At 47.6% G+C, this 15,004-nt stretch overlaps 1 protein-coding gene across 2 annotated transcripts in view; it reads left to right on the top strand.

Annotated features, from left to right (window-relative positions):
* Positions 1-15,004, top strand: part of GPD2 (glycerol-3-phosphate dehydrogenase 2) — a 49,582-nt gene that overhangs the window by 9,802 nt on the left and 24,776 nt on the right. For both annotated transcript variants that reach the window (XM_027656255.1, XM_027656256.1), the window contains exons 2-6: positions 234-341; positions 5,282-5,447; positions 7,203-7,327; positions 8,411-8,508; positions 9,383-9,546. In XM_027656255.1, the coding sequence (XP_027512056.1) occupies positions 240-341; positions 5,282-5,447; positions 7,203-7,327; positions 8,411-8,508; positions 9,383-9,546 (655 nt within the window). In that variant the 5' untranslated portion in view covers positions 234-239. The remainder of the gene's footprint in view (positions 1-233; positions 342-5,281; positions 5,448-7,202; positions 7,328-8,410; positions 8,509-9,382; positions 9,547-15,004) is intronic.

Genomic DNA, 15,004 nt, shown 5'->3' with positions numbered 1-15,004 from the left:
ACTCCTGTCATTCAGCTTTCACAGCAAGCACCAGAGCACTCCGGCTTGCCTCTGTCTAGACTTTGTTTAGAAATTATTAATATTGCAACGAAAATCACTAATTAAGACATTGCTACTCTAAATTTCAACTTGTCACAACATTGTCATTAGTTTCTGCAAATGGTCTCTCCTGTGTAGCCCAGATTCTGACATGGTAAATCTGCTGATTTAATTTTTATCTTCTTTTCTTCCAGTAAAAAATGGCATTTCGGAAGGCAGTGAAAGGAACTGCTCTCATTGGAGGAGGTGCCATAGCAACAGTTTTTGGCCTCTCTCAATTTTCTCAGTATAGAAACAAACACGTAAGTATTAATTATGATTTCTGATAAAATATGAAACTTAAAATCTGTCGGAGCGTATGTCAGGCTCGTAGGAATAGTTTTGTTTGGGGAGGAGTGCCAAGAGCCTCTTGGCTTGGTTTGGCAGGCGCTGATCTTGGCATTAAAGCTGCTTCACTGTCGTGGGTCTGTGACTGGTGAGGAAGTGTGGTGCTTGTAAATCATTTTTCATGCTTTAAAAAGTGACCTTTGGGTGCTACTGGGGGTTTTACTTGGTTGCAGGAGGAGGGGAAAGTCCTGATGGAAGTATAACCACTGAGTCTGGACAGTATTTTCAAGCTCAGGAGGTGGAAGTGAAACCACCGGCACTACCTCGGAACATCTCGGCTCCAAAACAGTGGCAGTGCCACCTCCTGTTCAGTTCCTGGGGCTGGAAGCAGTCTGGGGGCAGGATCTGTGCCCAGGCAGTCTGTGGGACGGCTCCTGTTGTCCCTGGTGGGCACAGCCCAGGCACTGGTGAGCTCGGGGGTCACTTCAGGGCTGTGCTCGAGGTCACTGTGGCACAGGCAGAGTCAGTTCCCTGCAGGCAGGGAAGGTGTTGGAGACCTGCTGGTACAGTCCAGCAGTGGGAGCAGAAAGGTGCAGGAGATTCCAGTGCCAGTCTGTGTGTTGGATCTTGCTGTTGTAGAAAATGGGCTTCCCTGGGATGTCTGCTCCTCACAGCAGAGTCAGCGTGGCCGTGCTCTTTAACTCCCTTCTCCATCACAGACCCACAGACTTGTGTAGCCTGGGAAAGCCCTCTCAGACTGAGTCCAGCCATTCCCCCAGCACTGCCAAGGCCACCACTGACCCCTGTCCCCACATGCCACATCTACGTGGCTTTTAAATCCCTCTTCTGGCCCTTTCTGTGGGGAGGAGGAGCAGCTGGGAATGAGATGAGTCATTTCTGGGGAGCCTGGCTGGGAAGTGGATAAGCCAGGATCCTTATGGCTTCAGATACTGTTGCAGAAAATAAACCCCAGCTCTCAAGTGAGGTCCCCATCGTGCTTCCTGCCTTGCTTGGAGCTGATAGTGCTGTTTTGAACTCTCTCCGGAGTCTTTATCCCAGGGTTTCACAGCCTGGCTTCAGTACTGCCAGAAATGGCAGCTGCAAATTTTAGGGCTGTTAAATAAGAGAAGGAGTTGGAAAGGAAAAGTCACCTGGAGAGCTCACTGTTTCATGTTCAGTATTCCAGAATTCAGGCAATTCCCATTTTTTGGGAATGGATGGCCATTATGAACTTCCAGAGACTGATTGAACCCCAGGGTTTTACTTAATGTCATCTTGGTGTCACAGTGACAGAACCGCTTGTCTCCATGGTCTCTAAACCTGTTGTGTAGGATCAGTCAGAAAAGGATCACTTGGATTTTCAGTGGAGCACTAGGGAGTGTTTGTGCACTGAAAGAGAGGAGTGTTGGCAATTGCTGATGGAGAAGTTGAAGTTGTCCTTGCTGGGTGTGCTGGGAGGAGAGTGGCACAGGTAGCACCCCTAACCTTGGCTGTGTATCAGGTGTTTACACCCTGGAAACAAAACACTCCACTGATCCAGGTCTGTCCTGGTTTTCAAGATTTATATCCCAACTGGTTCTCATCCCAGCTGATTTTCCTGTATGCACACGCCTGCTGACACTTTGGAACACCTTTCTGCAACTGCAGTTGAATCACAGAATCCCAGAACAGTTTGGATTTGAAGGAACCTTAAAACTCACCTCATTCCACCCCCTGCCATGGGCAGGGACACCTTCCACCAGCCCAGGTTGCTCCAAGCCCCGTCCAACCTGGCCTTGGACACTTCCAGGGATCCAGGGCAGCCACAGCTTCTCTGGGCAACCTGTGCCAGGGCTCCCCACCCTCCCAGCCAGGAATTCCTTCCTTTGAGGCAATCCATGCAGGGAACATGTCTCTGAGTACAGCATGTGCAGCTGTACCAGCAGTTAGTGACTGGTCCTGTGTGTTGGGTTTCCAGACCACACGTGGTCCCTGCTGAGCAAAGGGAAGATGGGGACACGTGTTGACATGACAGAACTGTGGCTGGATTTAACTCAGAAGCTGATAGATGGATATTGCACTTTGGTGTCTTTTCCAGTAACCTGATCCCTGGGATAGTCACTGAATTAATAGGCTGGGAAAGCATAGTGCTGTGTGTGAGGGAATAAGCAGGAGTGACACTAATTCAAGCCAAACCTCATTCAGTGAGCACCCAGGAGTGGAGCTTTCACATGGAATATCCATTCCCTTGCAGAGGTTGGTCAGGCTGGTGCAGCCTCACTGCCTGGAGCTGCTGAGGGGAGTGGGTGGTACAGGGACTGAGGAAACTGGTCCCTCCAGAACTGCTTCAGGGTAAAGCAGATGTGTGTGTAGACTGATATTTTCTCAGTGTTACCACTGTAAATATAAACCTTTTGTTGCCCAGAACATCTGTGGCTGCCCCTGGATCCCTGGAAGTGTCCAAGGCCAGGTTGGATTGGGGCTTGGAGCAACCTGGGCTGGTGGAAGGTGTCCCTGCCCATGGCAGGGGGTGGGAGTGGATGAGCTTTAAGGTCCCTTCCAACCCAAACCAGTTTGGGTTTGGGCCCATGGTTCGGCCCAAACGCTCAGCCCCCAGAATGCCCAGGGGGCACAGTGAGCCTTTGCCAGCTGTTCCACCAGCACTTCAACACCAGTGGTGACAGAGAGGTGGAAGTACCAGATCCTCTTGCTTCCTGACTGAATTGCTGGGGTGTTCTGGGACGTGCCAAGTTGAGCTGGCAAACACTGATAGCTTTTCTTCCCCTCCCTCCCTGTAATCACCAAGGGGAAAGGCACTGCTTTGGTGTGGAGTTGTAAGACATTGTTGTCCTTTCCCAATCCTCTCTTCCCTGTGTGGAAGTGTGTTGCTGGTCAGTGGGAATTGCTCAGCAAGGTGAATCCAATAGTGAGATAATATGATAATGCATTGGGGGCTGCTTAGGGGAGTTTTAATTACTTGATTTTTTTTGTTTAAGAGAATAAGGATGATGAATTTGACTCTGCAAACCTACCTGGAGATTTACAGTAGCAAATTAACAAGAGCACTGGCTTATGGATTACTAGATCACTTTATAACTTCATGATTAAATTCAAACTGCCAAACTAAATTCCTCTCACTAAGAGTGTAATCAAAACCATTCAGGGAACTCTTGCCTGAGAAATTGTAGATATAAACAGCAATTGCTTATTTCAGTAAACACACTTGTTCACTGCCAAACTAATCACGTTACTGCAGATGGAATCCCTGTGTGCAGCTTTTCTTCACTCCCCCATTTAATTGACAGCAAGATGCATCATATCTATATCAATTCCTGGTGCTAATCACTCTGCTTATATTCCAGGGCTAATCTCCAGACTCTGGCAATACCAGGGGCTGGATGCTGGGGACTCTGCTCTGGTTCTGCTTTAAGCCATTTGTTGTAAAAAATGTGTTTAAAATCAAACCAAAACGTAGAGTCAAACCTGACTGACACCAGTACTTCTTGTACTCTGAGTTTGGCTTTTCTGGTGTTCTCTTATTTTCCTGAAGTTAAGTTGTACACCTGGAATATTGTCTGGAAACCCAGTGCAAAGCTAATTTGGAGGTGGGGATTTTGCTTTCTCTGAAGGTCACCAACTGAGCTTGGCCAGCCAAAACTTGTGTGAGACTGAGCCACAGGTGGTTTTTAGTTTTCCCAGTTTCCCGCTGGTCAGTGCTGTCTGGGAGTCGCAGGCTGGTGTTCAGGGAAGCTGGGAAGTTGGCAGCAGCTGCCTGGCTGCACTCACTGGGATGACCCAGCACTGCTGCAGCAGCAGCTCACCCAGGGGGAGCAGGAGCCAGCCCGTGACCTTGGCTCTGCAGTCAGAGCACGTTTGGGTGTTCAGCGGGAAAATTTAGATGTGCTTCAAGTCCTGTCCCCTTTTGGGAGGGGAAGCTCTGAGAGCCACGGCTGGAAGCTCACAGCAAACTCTGTGGAGCACAGGGCAGAGGGATGTCTTAGAGCCACCAAGGAAGGAGTGGAGACAGGAATGGCTGGATCCTCTCACTGTCTCCATCCTCGTGTCCATGACTCCCTGGAAAAACAGGTACTGGAACTGTAGCACTGTTCCATACTTTATAGAGATCCAACCTCATCCCTGGACTTGGACCCCTCTGGGATGTAAAATCAGATTGCCCAGAGAAGCTGTGGCTGCCCCTGAATCCCTGGAAGTGTCCAAGGCCAGGTCGGACGGGGCTTGGAGCAACCTGGGCTGGTGGGAGGTGTCCCTGCCCATGGCAGGGGGTGGAATGGGATGGGCTTTGAGGTCCCTTCCTGCCCAAACCACTCGGGGATCTGTGATATGTTTCTACAATACTTTGTGGGATGTAAAAGCTTTTAGCACTGCTGGAGAGGCCAGGGCTGGGGGGAGAGCAGGGCAGGAGGCAGCAATAGGTGGGAATGGGAAGAATTGCATGGCCAAGTGAATAACGTGGCAGCTGAATTTCTTTGAAGCACCCAAAGTCTGTCCCTCACCCGGTGATCTTTGCCAGCAGCCACATGTTGTTGTGTAAACACGGGAGAGCGAGGGGAGACTAATGGGGAAGCTCATCAGGATTCACCTCCCTGCTTCCCTGCTCCGCTGTCTGTGTGTGCCTGGAGCGCCGGGAGCTCGGCTCTGTTTGAGGGCTGAGCTGGCTTTAAACAGCTCCTAATGAGGAGACCTTTGTTCCCAGCGTTTGCAGTCGAGCCTGGGCACAGGGGAGTGAGCACTTAATGCAGCTCAGGTGAGGCTGTGCCCCAGGAGGGCTGGGGGAAGGATGGCAGCCCATGGCAGCCATAAGCACCATGTTTGGGAAAAACCAGTGGTCATGTTGGGAATTGCCAAACTTGGGTTTTCCTAAATCTTAATTTTCCCTTTATTTCCCTTTGTCATGGGCTGTGTTTAATCTTTGCAGGGTGCCTTGGTGGAGGTTCAGGCTGCAGAGGTTGTCCCAGTGAAGAACCATCTCCCCACGAGAGAACAGCAGATTTTGGCCCTGCAAACCAACAGTGAATTTGATGTCATTGTCATAGGAGGAGGAGCAACAGGCTGTGGCTGTGCTCTGGATGCAGCCACCAGAGGTAAGGGCCTGGAAGTTCAGTTGCAGGCTTATTCTTTATAATAAACTTATAAGACTGGCTTTTCAAATCTCCTCGAAGGTAGAGGAGGTGTGCCCTGAATGCTGGTTATACAACTTCTGCTCTCAGGAGGTACAGGGAACTTGAAGAAGGTCCATAGAGCAGATCCCTGCTCCCATTGCCCCACCCCAGGGGAATTAGCTGGTAACTGGTTTCAGAGGCTCCCAGGAAAAGCAGGGTTGATGTTAACTTTTTGTGGAGCCTCAACTGGGGGAAAGCACAAGGGAAGGTGAGTTTAGGCAAATGCACTGGAAGTGCCACCAGTGTGCTGTGGCAGAAAAGGCAGTTGTAAAGCAGGTAGAAATTATTACAGTTAATCTCTGTTTATCGTTTTCTTGAATATTCTGATTATGTCAGGAGATTTCTGAGGTGTGTAATATTCCTGGGCGTTTGGTTAATGAGTTACATCTCGTTGCTGTTCATTCATGGAACTTGCTCTTTTATTGTGTTTGCTTCACTTAACAACAAATTTTGCTTTTCATGTGTTTGATAAATCTTCACCAAACTTTTTCTGATTGTGTCCATTAATCTTCAGTCACATTTGACAAAAACATATTGCTCTGATCTTTGGAAGCTACTGGTAATAATTAGGTTTTTTTAAGGACGGAAAAGTTTTGGGAGACCAATAGATGTTAAAATCTCTGGTGGACACTGCTGAGGCACTTCAGTGCTGTGTCCAGTTCTGAGCCCCTCATGACAAGAGAGACATTGAGGGGCTGGAGCCAGGGGAAGGGAACGGAGCTGAGGAAGGGGCTGGAGCAGCAGGAGGGGCTGAGGGAGCTGGGGGGGCTCAGCCTGGAGAAAAGGAGGCTCAGGGGGAACCTTCTGGCTCTGCAACCCCCTGACAGGAGGGGGGAGCCGGGGGGGGGTCGGGCTCTGCTCCCAGGGAACAAGGGACAGGAGGAGAGGGAACAGCCTCAGGCTGTGCCAGGGGAGGCTCAGGTTGGACATCAGGAGGAATTTCCTCCTGGAAAGGGTGGTCAGGCCTTGTCAGGGGCTGCCCAGGGAGGTTTGGAGTCCCCACTCCTGGAGGTGCCCAAGGAAGGCCTGGCTGTGGCACTCAGTGCTCTGGGCTGGGGGACAAGGTGGGGAATGGGCACAGGGGGGACTTGATGATCCTGGAGGGATTTTCCAACCCAAAGGATTCTGTGATAAGCCTGATCAGATATTTCCTGTTGTGTCAGAATTCTGGGTGTGCCCACATTCCCTGGTGAGCTCTCCCTGAAGGTGCCCAGGGCCAGCTCTCCTGGTTTTGAGCACCTCAGGCAAACTATAAGCAAGCAGAGCTGTCAGTTGTCTCCCTCTTTGGAATGCTGTTTAAACTGTTAGTGCAAGAGGTGTAGAGCTCTCTGCTGCAAGGAGTTGGAAGTGTCCATGCAAACCCTCTGTCCCTGCCGTGCATCTGAGCTCTCGTTTGCTTGCGGGAGCGTGGCCCCTGTGATGTGCTGTAATGCCTTTCCATTGTGAAATATCCAGGTTTTAATGTGCTTCTGTTTAAGTTCTGGTTTGACTTTTCCCTCAGGAAGGAGGCTAAAATTTTTCATTACAATATAGACAGTGCACTACACTTTGAATACAAATTCATCCATGTACAGAGTAATTTTTCTTGTGATTGTCTCTACCCTAGAGAAGTGTCTTTAATGAATTACATACAAATTGTGTAATTTAAGAAGTTAATTTGGTTTTCTGGTAACACAGGACTAAAAACAGCCCTTCTAGAAAGGTATGATTTCTCATCGGGGACCAGCAGCAGGAGCACTAAATTGATCCATGGTGGAGTGAGGTACCTCCAGAAGGCCATCATGAAGTTGGATTTCGAGCAGGTAATTGTTTGTGCTGGCTGTTAAACAAGAATTTCTGGTAGACACTTCCCCTGTCCCAGTTAGATCCGGGTCTCCTTTTGATTTTTTTCACTGCTGACTGTTGTATTCCACAGCCACTGTGCATGGGAAGTGTCTTCTGCTGGGGAGCTTTCCAGGCTGCTGCCTTGGCTCAGTTCTCTGGTGGGCAGTGCAGTGGCCAGGCCTTGTGGATCTGGGGCCAGGAAGGCAGGGACAGGGCTGGTCTCAGAATAAAAAGAGCTTTCTACTTGTCATGATCAGAATCTGGGGGAGTGGGTCTATCTGTTCTTGTTCTGGAATGGGGAAAGAAAACATAGTAAAGGAATGATTTAACTTGGAATGAGGAAAAAATGTTGTAAATGAGTGATTTATTTTGTCATAGGGAAAAAGATGGTGAATAAGAGGTGTGTATTTTGGCAAGGGGAAAGAAAATATGGTAAATGAGTGATTATATATAAATGCTTTTGTGTGTTTCTGTGTTGTTGGAAGCCTGGTATTCCTGTTTTGAGGAATTACATTGTCTTCCCATTGAAACCTCACAAAGTATGTTTTGGTGGTTGTAGCACTGCTACAGAAATGGTGATTTTTCAGGGGAAAATATCTAAACCATGCAGTTATCCAGATGTAGAAACCAACCTTTTTTGCCAAAGAACAACTTCATGTTGATGTACATTGACTGGTTTGGAGAAGAACCCTTCTGCATTTGCAGCTTGGAGTTAGGGTGGGGTTTAACTGTGGGAATTGGCTTGGAAGCTGTGTTGTCGGACAAGTCCCAGCCCTCCCGAGTGCCTCCTGCCCATTGTTAGGGCAATGTGGCTTAGTGTGCTTTATGTTCAACTCAGAAATTATCCAACTGACCTGCCAAGACACTAAGATTAAATTACTGAAACTTAATTTTCTCGGGAGTGGTTTTCCTTAGCTGTTGAGTTTTTCAGCGGATCTCGGTGTGTCTTTGGAAGGCGAGTGGGAATGGTGTGAGGTGTTGGCTTTGATGTGGTTCCTTGTTGAGTGTTGCCCGTGGGCTGGAGCTGGGTGGGTGTGGCTGACCTGGCTCTCTGTCTGCAGTACAGGATGGTGAAGGAGGCTCTGGAGGAGCGTGCCCACCTGCTGCAGAGCGCCCCGCACCTCTCCGCTCCGCTGCCCATCATGCTGCCCATCTACAAGTAAGCTCTGCTCGGCCATCCCCCCTTTCCCTTGCCTGCTGGTAAGCAATCCACGTCCCTGGAGAAGTTCCCAGGTCCCCCTTCCCAAAGCACGTCCCCAAAGCTGTCACAAGCTCTGCCCTCCAGCGGGTGAGATGTTGCTGGGCTGTAGAAACATGAAGGTTTCTTAGGCTGCTTTGAGGTGCAGCTCTTCGGGGCCCTTCCAGCACCTCAGTTAGGAGCAGCTGGAAAGAATTCTCATTCCCAGGATGTTGTTTGCTATTGTCTCAGTACACCCTTATCTTCAACACACCCATCACAGTGTTCTCAGCAATGTGGTGTTCAGTCTGTATGGCCACAGGCTGGTTGGGTATGGAGAGAACAGTTTCCTTCTCCTCTGAGGAACAGGGTCTAAGTGCTTTGGGTTAGGTTTTCAGATCTCAAAGGACAGTTACTCACTGGAACAGGCTACTTAGAGCAGGGAGGTTTTGCTGAATGATCTCAATTTTGTTAAGATCCTTCCCGTCTTTATTATTCCTGACTTAGTGGAAGGGGCTAATAAAAGCTGGAGCTCACACAGGTCGGTGATCGACTGCTTTTATGTGGTCCTGAAGTACAAAAAGCCAGTTTAGATCCTAATTCTAGAGCAAAAAAAGCCTTGAATCTGCCTGACTCACTGCAGTGAGCAGCTCTGTTGAAAACAGTAGCAAACAATACCTCAGACTTGAGTATTTACATTACATTGTGGTACCACGAGCTTGTATCAAGGTAGGAGGTAAAACTGGTGTAATACAACACACTGTTACTCAACAGACTCTGTGTTACAATAACAGTGTGTGCGTGTACCTCTAAATTCTTCATTGTTTTCACCTCGTAGGTATTTTTTTCCCTGCAGGTGGTGGCAGCTGCCGTACTACTGGATTGGGATAAAACTCTATGACCTGGTGGCAGGAAGCCAGTGCCTGAAGAGAAGTTACGTCCTCACCAAGTCAAGAGCCTTGGAGCTCTTCCCGATGCTGCGCAAGGACAAGCTGGTCGGAGCTATTGTCTACTACGATGGTACGTTGCTCTCTGTGCTTCCAGTGCTCCTGTCCTGCTGGGTTTGGGGGCAGAAACACAGGTATGGGGCTGCAGGTCCTGTACACTGAGCCTCTAAAGGGAGGAACAACAGCCCAAAGGATTCAGCTTGCCTCTTGAGCATGAGTTTGGTAGGTAAATTATGTTGTCGTGACAGTAGCTTACTGAAGGTAGGAGAAGATATATTGGTTTTCTTGGCTAGTGGGTGTAATGCTGTGTGAAAGTGTTCTGGTGAATCCCTGAAGCTTCCCAGCTGGGCATGGTGCTCTGCACTTCTTGGATTGAACACTTCTTCTGAGGAAGAAGTCAGGAAAATCTGATGGTTCCAGCAATGTCCAGTGGGTTGCTGTAGCATTTCCACTGTGCAGACAACTCCTAACCTGGATCTGGATGACGTGGTTGTGCTTCTCACTCTGGGTTGGATGAGGCCTGGATTAATTAGTTTGTATATCATCAGTAAAATTAATTGCTCTGCAAAAAGAGCATTCGTGGTAATTACAGTCAAAGACTAGAGATTGCCATAAGACATGAATGGTTTCTGTTAAAACCCCTTTAAATAACGCGTTATTTAATTAATAATTAATTAATGATTCCGGAGAGGAAGAGTTCCTAGAAGGTGGACTGGCTCTTCATTGCAGCAGACTGGTGTGCTGTCCCACCAGACTGGTGGTGTTCTTCCTCCTCTTCCACTTCCAGGACAGAAAGTTTGGTAAGGCTTCCTTGGAAATGGGGCAAGACAGGTGATATCAGAATATCCTGCTGTGTTCTGGATAAAGCAACAAGCCATGGATTCCTTGCAGGCTTGGAGGATCCCTCCAAAATAACTAACTAAAGTATTGATTTACTTCCCCAGTGGTACCATTCTGGTTAGTTTGCACCTGAAGTTGTGGTTTCTGCCCTTTTGGCAGCAGAAAGGCCTTTACACAAGATGGGTTACAAAGGGAGTTCTTTTCCCTTTGTAGAACTGCATTTACACTTCATCAGCTCATCAGAGGGGCTTCTGGCCTGGGAGGGACTCTGGAAACACGCTGGGCTCCAATAGTGCTTGTGAGGCTTCTGGCTAAAGCTGATGTTGGTAATTGCAGGTGTCTCAGACAGAGCCCAGCAGCTGGAAAAACAATTAAAAATTCATATATATGTGTGGGAATACATAGGTGCAGGTTCTTGTTTGGGAGTAGGGTGGCATTTAAGGGATGGACTTGATTTTTCCCTATCTCTGGGGGAGCTGCATCTCGTCTGTCTCGAGGAAATAAGGGGGTTTTTGGAAGCAAAATTTGCTGTGGGATTACGTGGTGGGTTTTGTACACTGTACCCTTGTACAGCTGCTGTAGATACAAAGAAGGAATTCAGATTTCTTTATTCCTTATCCTAAGCTATCCCTTAGCCTGCTCTAAGGCATCCCAGGAGCATGCCAGAAGAATGGAGTGGTTCTCTTAACTGTAATTACACTCCTCAGAAGAGCACTATAGCTTGAAATCTGTTTATAATCCAGTGAAGTTTTTTCTGATTAAATAAGTAATTTGGCTGTATCGTGGCTATTTACTACTCCCAACATTCCAGAGGTACACCTTTCAGGGTAGCCCTAAAGTTAGTCCTCAGGTTTCCTGGATGAATAGTTATTTTGAACAGTGTTGCAATAAATCTAAAGATTGGGCTTTGATGGCAAACACCAGCAGGGCAGGGCAGGGCTCTGAGTGACTGAGAGATGTCTCTGGAGGTTTTGGTGCCATCCCAACAAAAGAAAACAAACCCAGACTCTAAATATTGGAAATGAAGAAGTGTAAAATAGAAAAGAAAATATATTGTATGTCTTGCCTTATTTTGGTTTCTTTATAAGATACAGCTTAGTTATCCCCGGGGTTGGGCAGAATGTAAAGGACTGGTGTTTTGCAGGGATAAAAAAAATCGAAAAACCTCTCAAAGCTCCACCAAACCTCAGTTTCCCTGAAGAATAAAGTGGTTCTGAAAGGGGTGAAATTTGTGTGTTGATAATACACATCTGGGTGCTTTGAGGCTGCACCTAATGCAGAAGACTTCCCGACTAAAATGTTAAATCGGTTCTTAACGTGCCACATTTCGGCTCAGTTTTGCCTGCAGTGCCCCCTCTGCAGGTCAGCCCCTGGGCTCGCTGGACTGGGGGGTTGGAGCACATGAGCTGTTTTATCCTGATCAGTTAACCTGTCCTGGCCACAGGACATTTGTTTTAAGCCATAACGTTTCGGCAGGCACCCTTTAGGTCTTGTAAATCATTATGCTTGAATTTTAATGCTACACTTCACACCCTAAATCCAGAGGAATGGAGGACAAAGGGAAAGGGAATTGAACTGAAAGTAGAGGAGGGGGTAATAAATGGAATTAAGCTGCTTTTAGTACTTTCAGAATGATTAGTCATAAAATAGAGCATTAAATAACGACAAAATAAAAAATACAAGTCTTAAAGTCAGTGATATCTTTCTCTTCTCTGTCCATCCCTTGTCTCTTCCCTAAATAATTAATCAGTAAATTGGTCTTGACTGTTTCTGTAACTGCAGTTAAAGGTAGTTTTCTCCTGTTTTCCCACTTTCCTTTATTCCTGTGCATCATCCCTTGTCCCCGTGGTTGTTAATAACGAGGCTGTTAACGATCACAGATGTCGATGCCCAGCACCGAAGGGGAGAATTAAAAATACTGGGTATGTGAGGCAGTGTTTTCTGTGCTCAGGCCCCTGCCCAGCTGTGCCTCGGTGGTGGCCCTGTGCCTTTCAGGGGGAAGCCCAGGAATGCTCTTTGTGTGGGGCTGTAATTGGTGGTGGGGCCGGTGGCACGTCCAGCCATCCATAATTCATGAGGATGTTGTTCCCAAACGGCGCCGGGGTCGTCTTCATTACATCTTCTAAATTGTTTATACAGGCAAAAAAAAATGGTACATTATAAATGTTGGAAGTACCAGCAAGAGCAAATCACAGCCTTGTCCAGAGGCTATTCCTGCTCTGCCTGAGCATCGGGAAGCCAAAGCATATGTTGGATGTTAGCCGGGGTGTACACAACGTGTCCTATTTATTCAAGGTTTGCTTTGAAGCCACAACTTACAAGTTTGTTTCTTAGGGGGACATGTCAGACTGCATTTAGCATTTGTTGGTATGAGGATACTCCTGAACAGCAAAGAGGCAACATTTTGGGGGGAGAAGGCGGCTGCTATGTGAGCAGGGATCTGTCAGATCCACTTAGGGGGCTCGGGGACAACTGGGGAAGAGGCACAGTGGAGAGGTTGGGCTGGCTCAGGATCAGGGCAGGATTGTTCCAAAGCCCTTTAAAGGGAAGAATTCATCTCCATTTGAATTATATAGAGTTCATTATGGTAAAAACTAGGAGAGCCATTACAGCAGGGATCCAGCTGGCCAGCCTGTGTCAGTGTAAGGTGTTCAGCAGTTCCAAGTGGCACGGTTTTCTTTAAGATACATTATTTTTCTATTTCTAGGTGCTTGCAGACATTTTTAACATGTTTTTTCTTGCAAGATGAGCCTTTGGGTGCATAAGGAAAATTTGTATTCCAGAATCAGTCACGAATTTAAGATTTTAGAACTTTGCTGACCCCACTCTCTGAATTTCCAGCTATTTCCTGAAAGCAGGAATTAACATATGCTACTTCTTGGACTCCTCTGCCACATCAGGGTATTGGGTTGTTTAATGTCTTGTTCTACAGATTTCCAGTATATTTACTGGGATGTAAGTAGTTGGCTTTTATTTTTTTTGCATTCTCAGTAGTTTTGTATGCATTCTCTCCTGAAATATTTTAATATGGAGGTTATTTAAAGGTATAAAAAGCCTTGGCAGAGGATTTTGCTTTCCCTGTTTACAGCAAACCCCCCGAGAAATCCTTCCCAGGCACACACAGACACACACAAAAATCAATGCAAAAGAGTAGGGCATTCATTAAGCTGTCAAAAATGGAATAAATGCTTTTTTTTATTTAGGCTCTTGTAGCTGTTTTTCCTAGGATTTGAGTGTGTCCTGAATTATGAAATGTTATAGCTTTATAATTCATGTTTGACAAATGGATATTTGGAGATGTTGAGCTGTAATAGGGGTATTACAGACAACTCTGTGGCTGTTTTTCCTTCCCTGGGTATAAAACCTCTGACAGTTTGTCACTAGAAATACTTTCCATAGGTGATTTTAAATACACAGCTCCTCACATTTCTCGGTATTTCAAACCTGAAGCTGGATGGGTGGGAGAAGCCTTGCAGGCACACTAACCATGGGTATAACCGGGGAAATACTCTGTGTATGTTCCATAACCTCTTGTTTTCCAATACATTTTGTCCCGTGTTCCATAAAATAGAGCTGTCTGTGAAACCCCGGAGGAGACGGGCAGGATGGGAGGAATTCGGAGGGGCATGCTGGCTGCCTCTGCTGGGTTGCAGGTACAGTGCAAACCCACCGCAGCCAGAGTATTTTCCTTGCTGTACTGGCACGAGCAGCAGTGGGGATCCAGGATAACCCCAGTTATCCCTGGCACAGCCCGTGGGTCTCCGTTCGCCGGTGCTGCTGCCGAGTCCCACCGTGCTTTGCCCGTCAGAGCTGTTTTATCCTTCTCAAAAGGGATAAAATCAATGGCCTGAACCAGCTGCATCTTTAACCCAGTTTTGCCTCTGTCAGAGGTGCAGGCTTAGCCACGTCCCTGCAGGATGAGACAGAAGGGCTGTGCATCCACAGCGCTCCCTTCCCTGCGCTGGAGGCTCCTTCCCAAAAGCTGGCGGATGGTAACTGCATCCTGCTGTACCTGTAACAATTTAATTGTGTAAGTCAGCCCAGTCAAGCATCCCCAGCTCATGACTGGAAGACATGAAATTCATTGTCATTATTGTCCCTGTCATTTTGGATCATTATATCCTGCTGCAGAATTTTCCTCACTCCAGTGCTTTTGTACCTCCAGGAAGCAGGGATTATGGCTGAGGTTGGGGTGGGGGCAGGACTGTGAACTACATTTACCTCAGGGGAGCCACAGATTAAATTGGCTTTGCTTTCTGACTTGCTGGATTCGTCTGTTTGTACGCTGTGGGTTTAAGGTTGGAAATGATGAATATTCCAGTGAATTCCAGGCCTCTCTCTTTTCTTTTTTTAATGCTCGTATAAGCAAAGGATGGGGTTTGTGTCCCTTAAGAAGTGAACAGGGAATAATTCTTCAGATCACGTTACCAAAAAGATTTAAGATTATTCCCGAGCAAAACGCTGTTATTTGCACATCGTGGCACAAACATCTGAGTGGTCCCTGGGGTGTCGTGGCTTTAGGGGAAGGGAAGGAGCTGTACTGTGCTGGGGGGGGTGTGTTTTATGGGAGCTCAGGGCTGGGTCGGTAGGTAGCAGGTGCCCTGCTCCCTGCTGTGGGTGCTGCTGAGGAGGGAAGGGGTGATGGGGCACCTGCACAGCTCCCTGCCCCTTCCCCTGCCCCTTCCCCTGCC

The sequence above is a fragment of the Corapipo altera genome, unplaced genomic scaffold (assembly GCF_003945725.1).
Source record: "Corapipo altera isolate COAL_440 unplaced genomic scaffold, ASM394572v1 68, whole genome shotgun sequence".
Lineage (NCBI taxonomy): Eukaryota > Metazoa > Chordata > Aves > Passeriformes > Pipridae > Corapipo > Corapipo altera.
The sequence above is the reverse complement of the archived record's forward strand: the minus strand, read 5'-3'. Positions and strand labels throughout refer to the sequence as shown.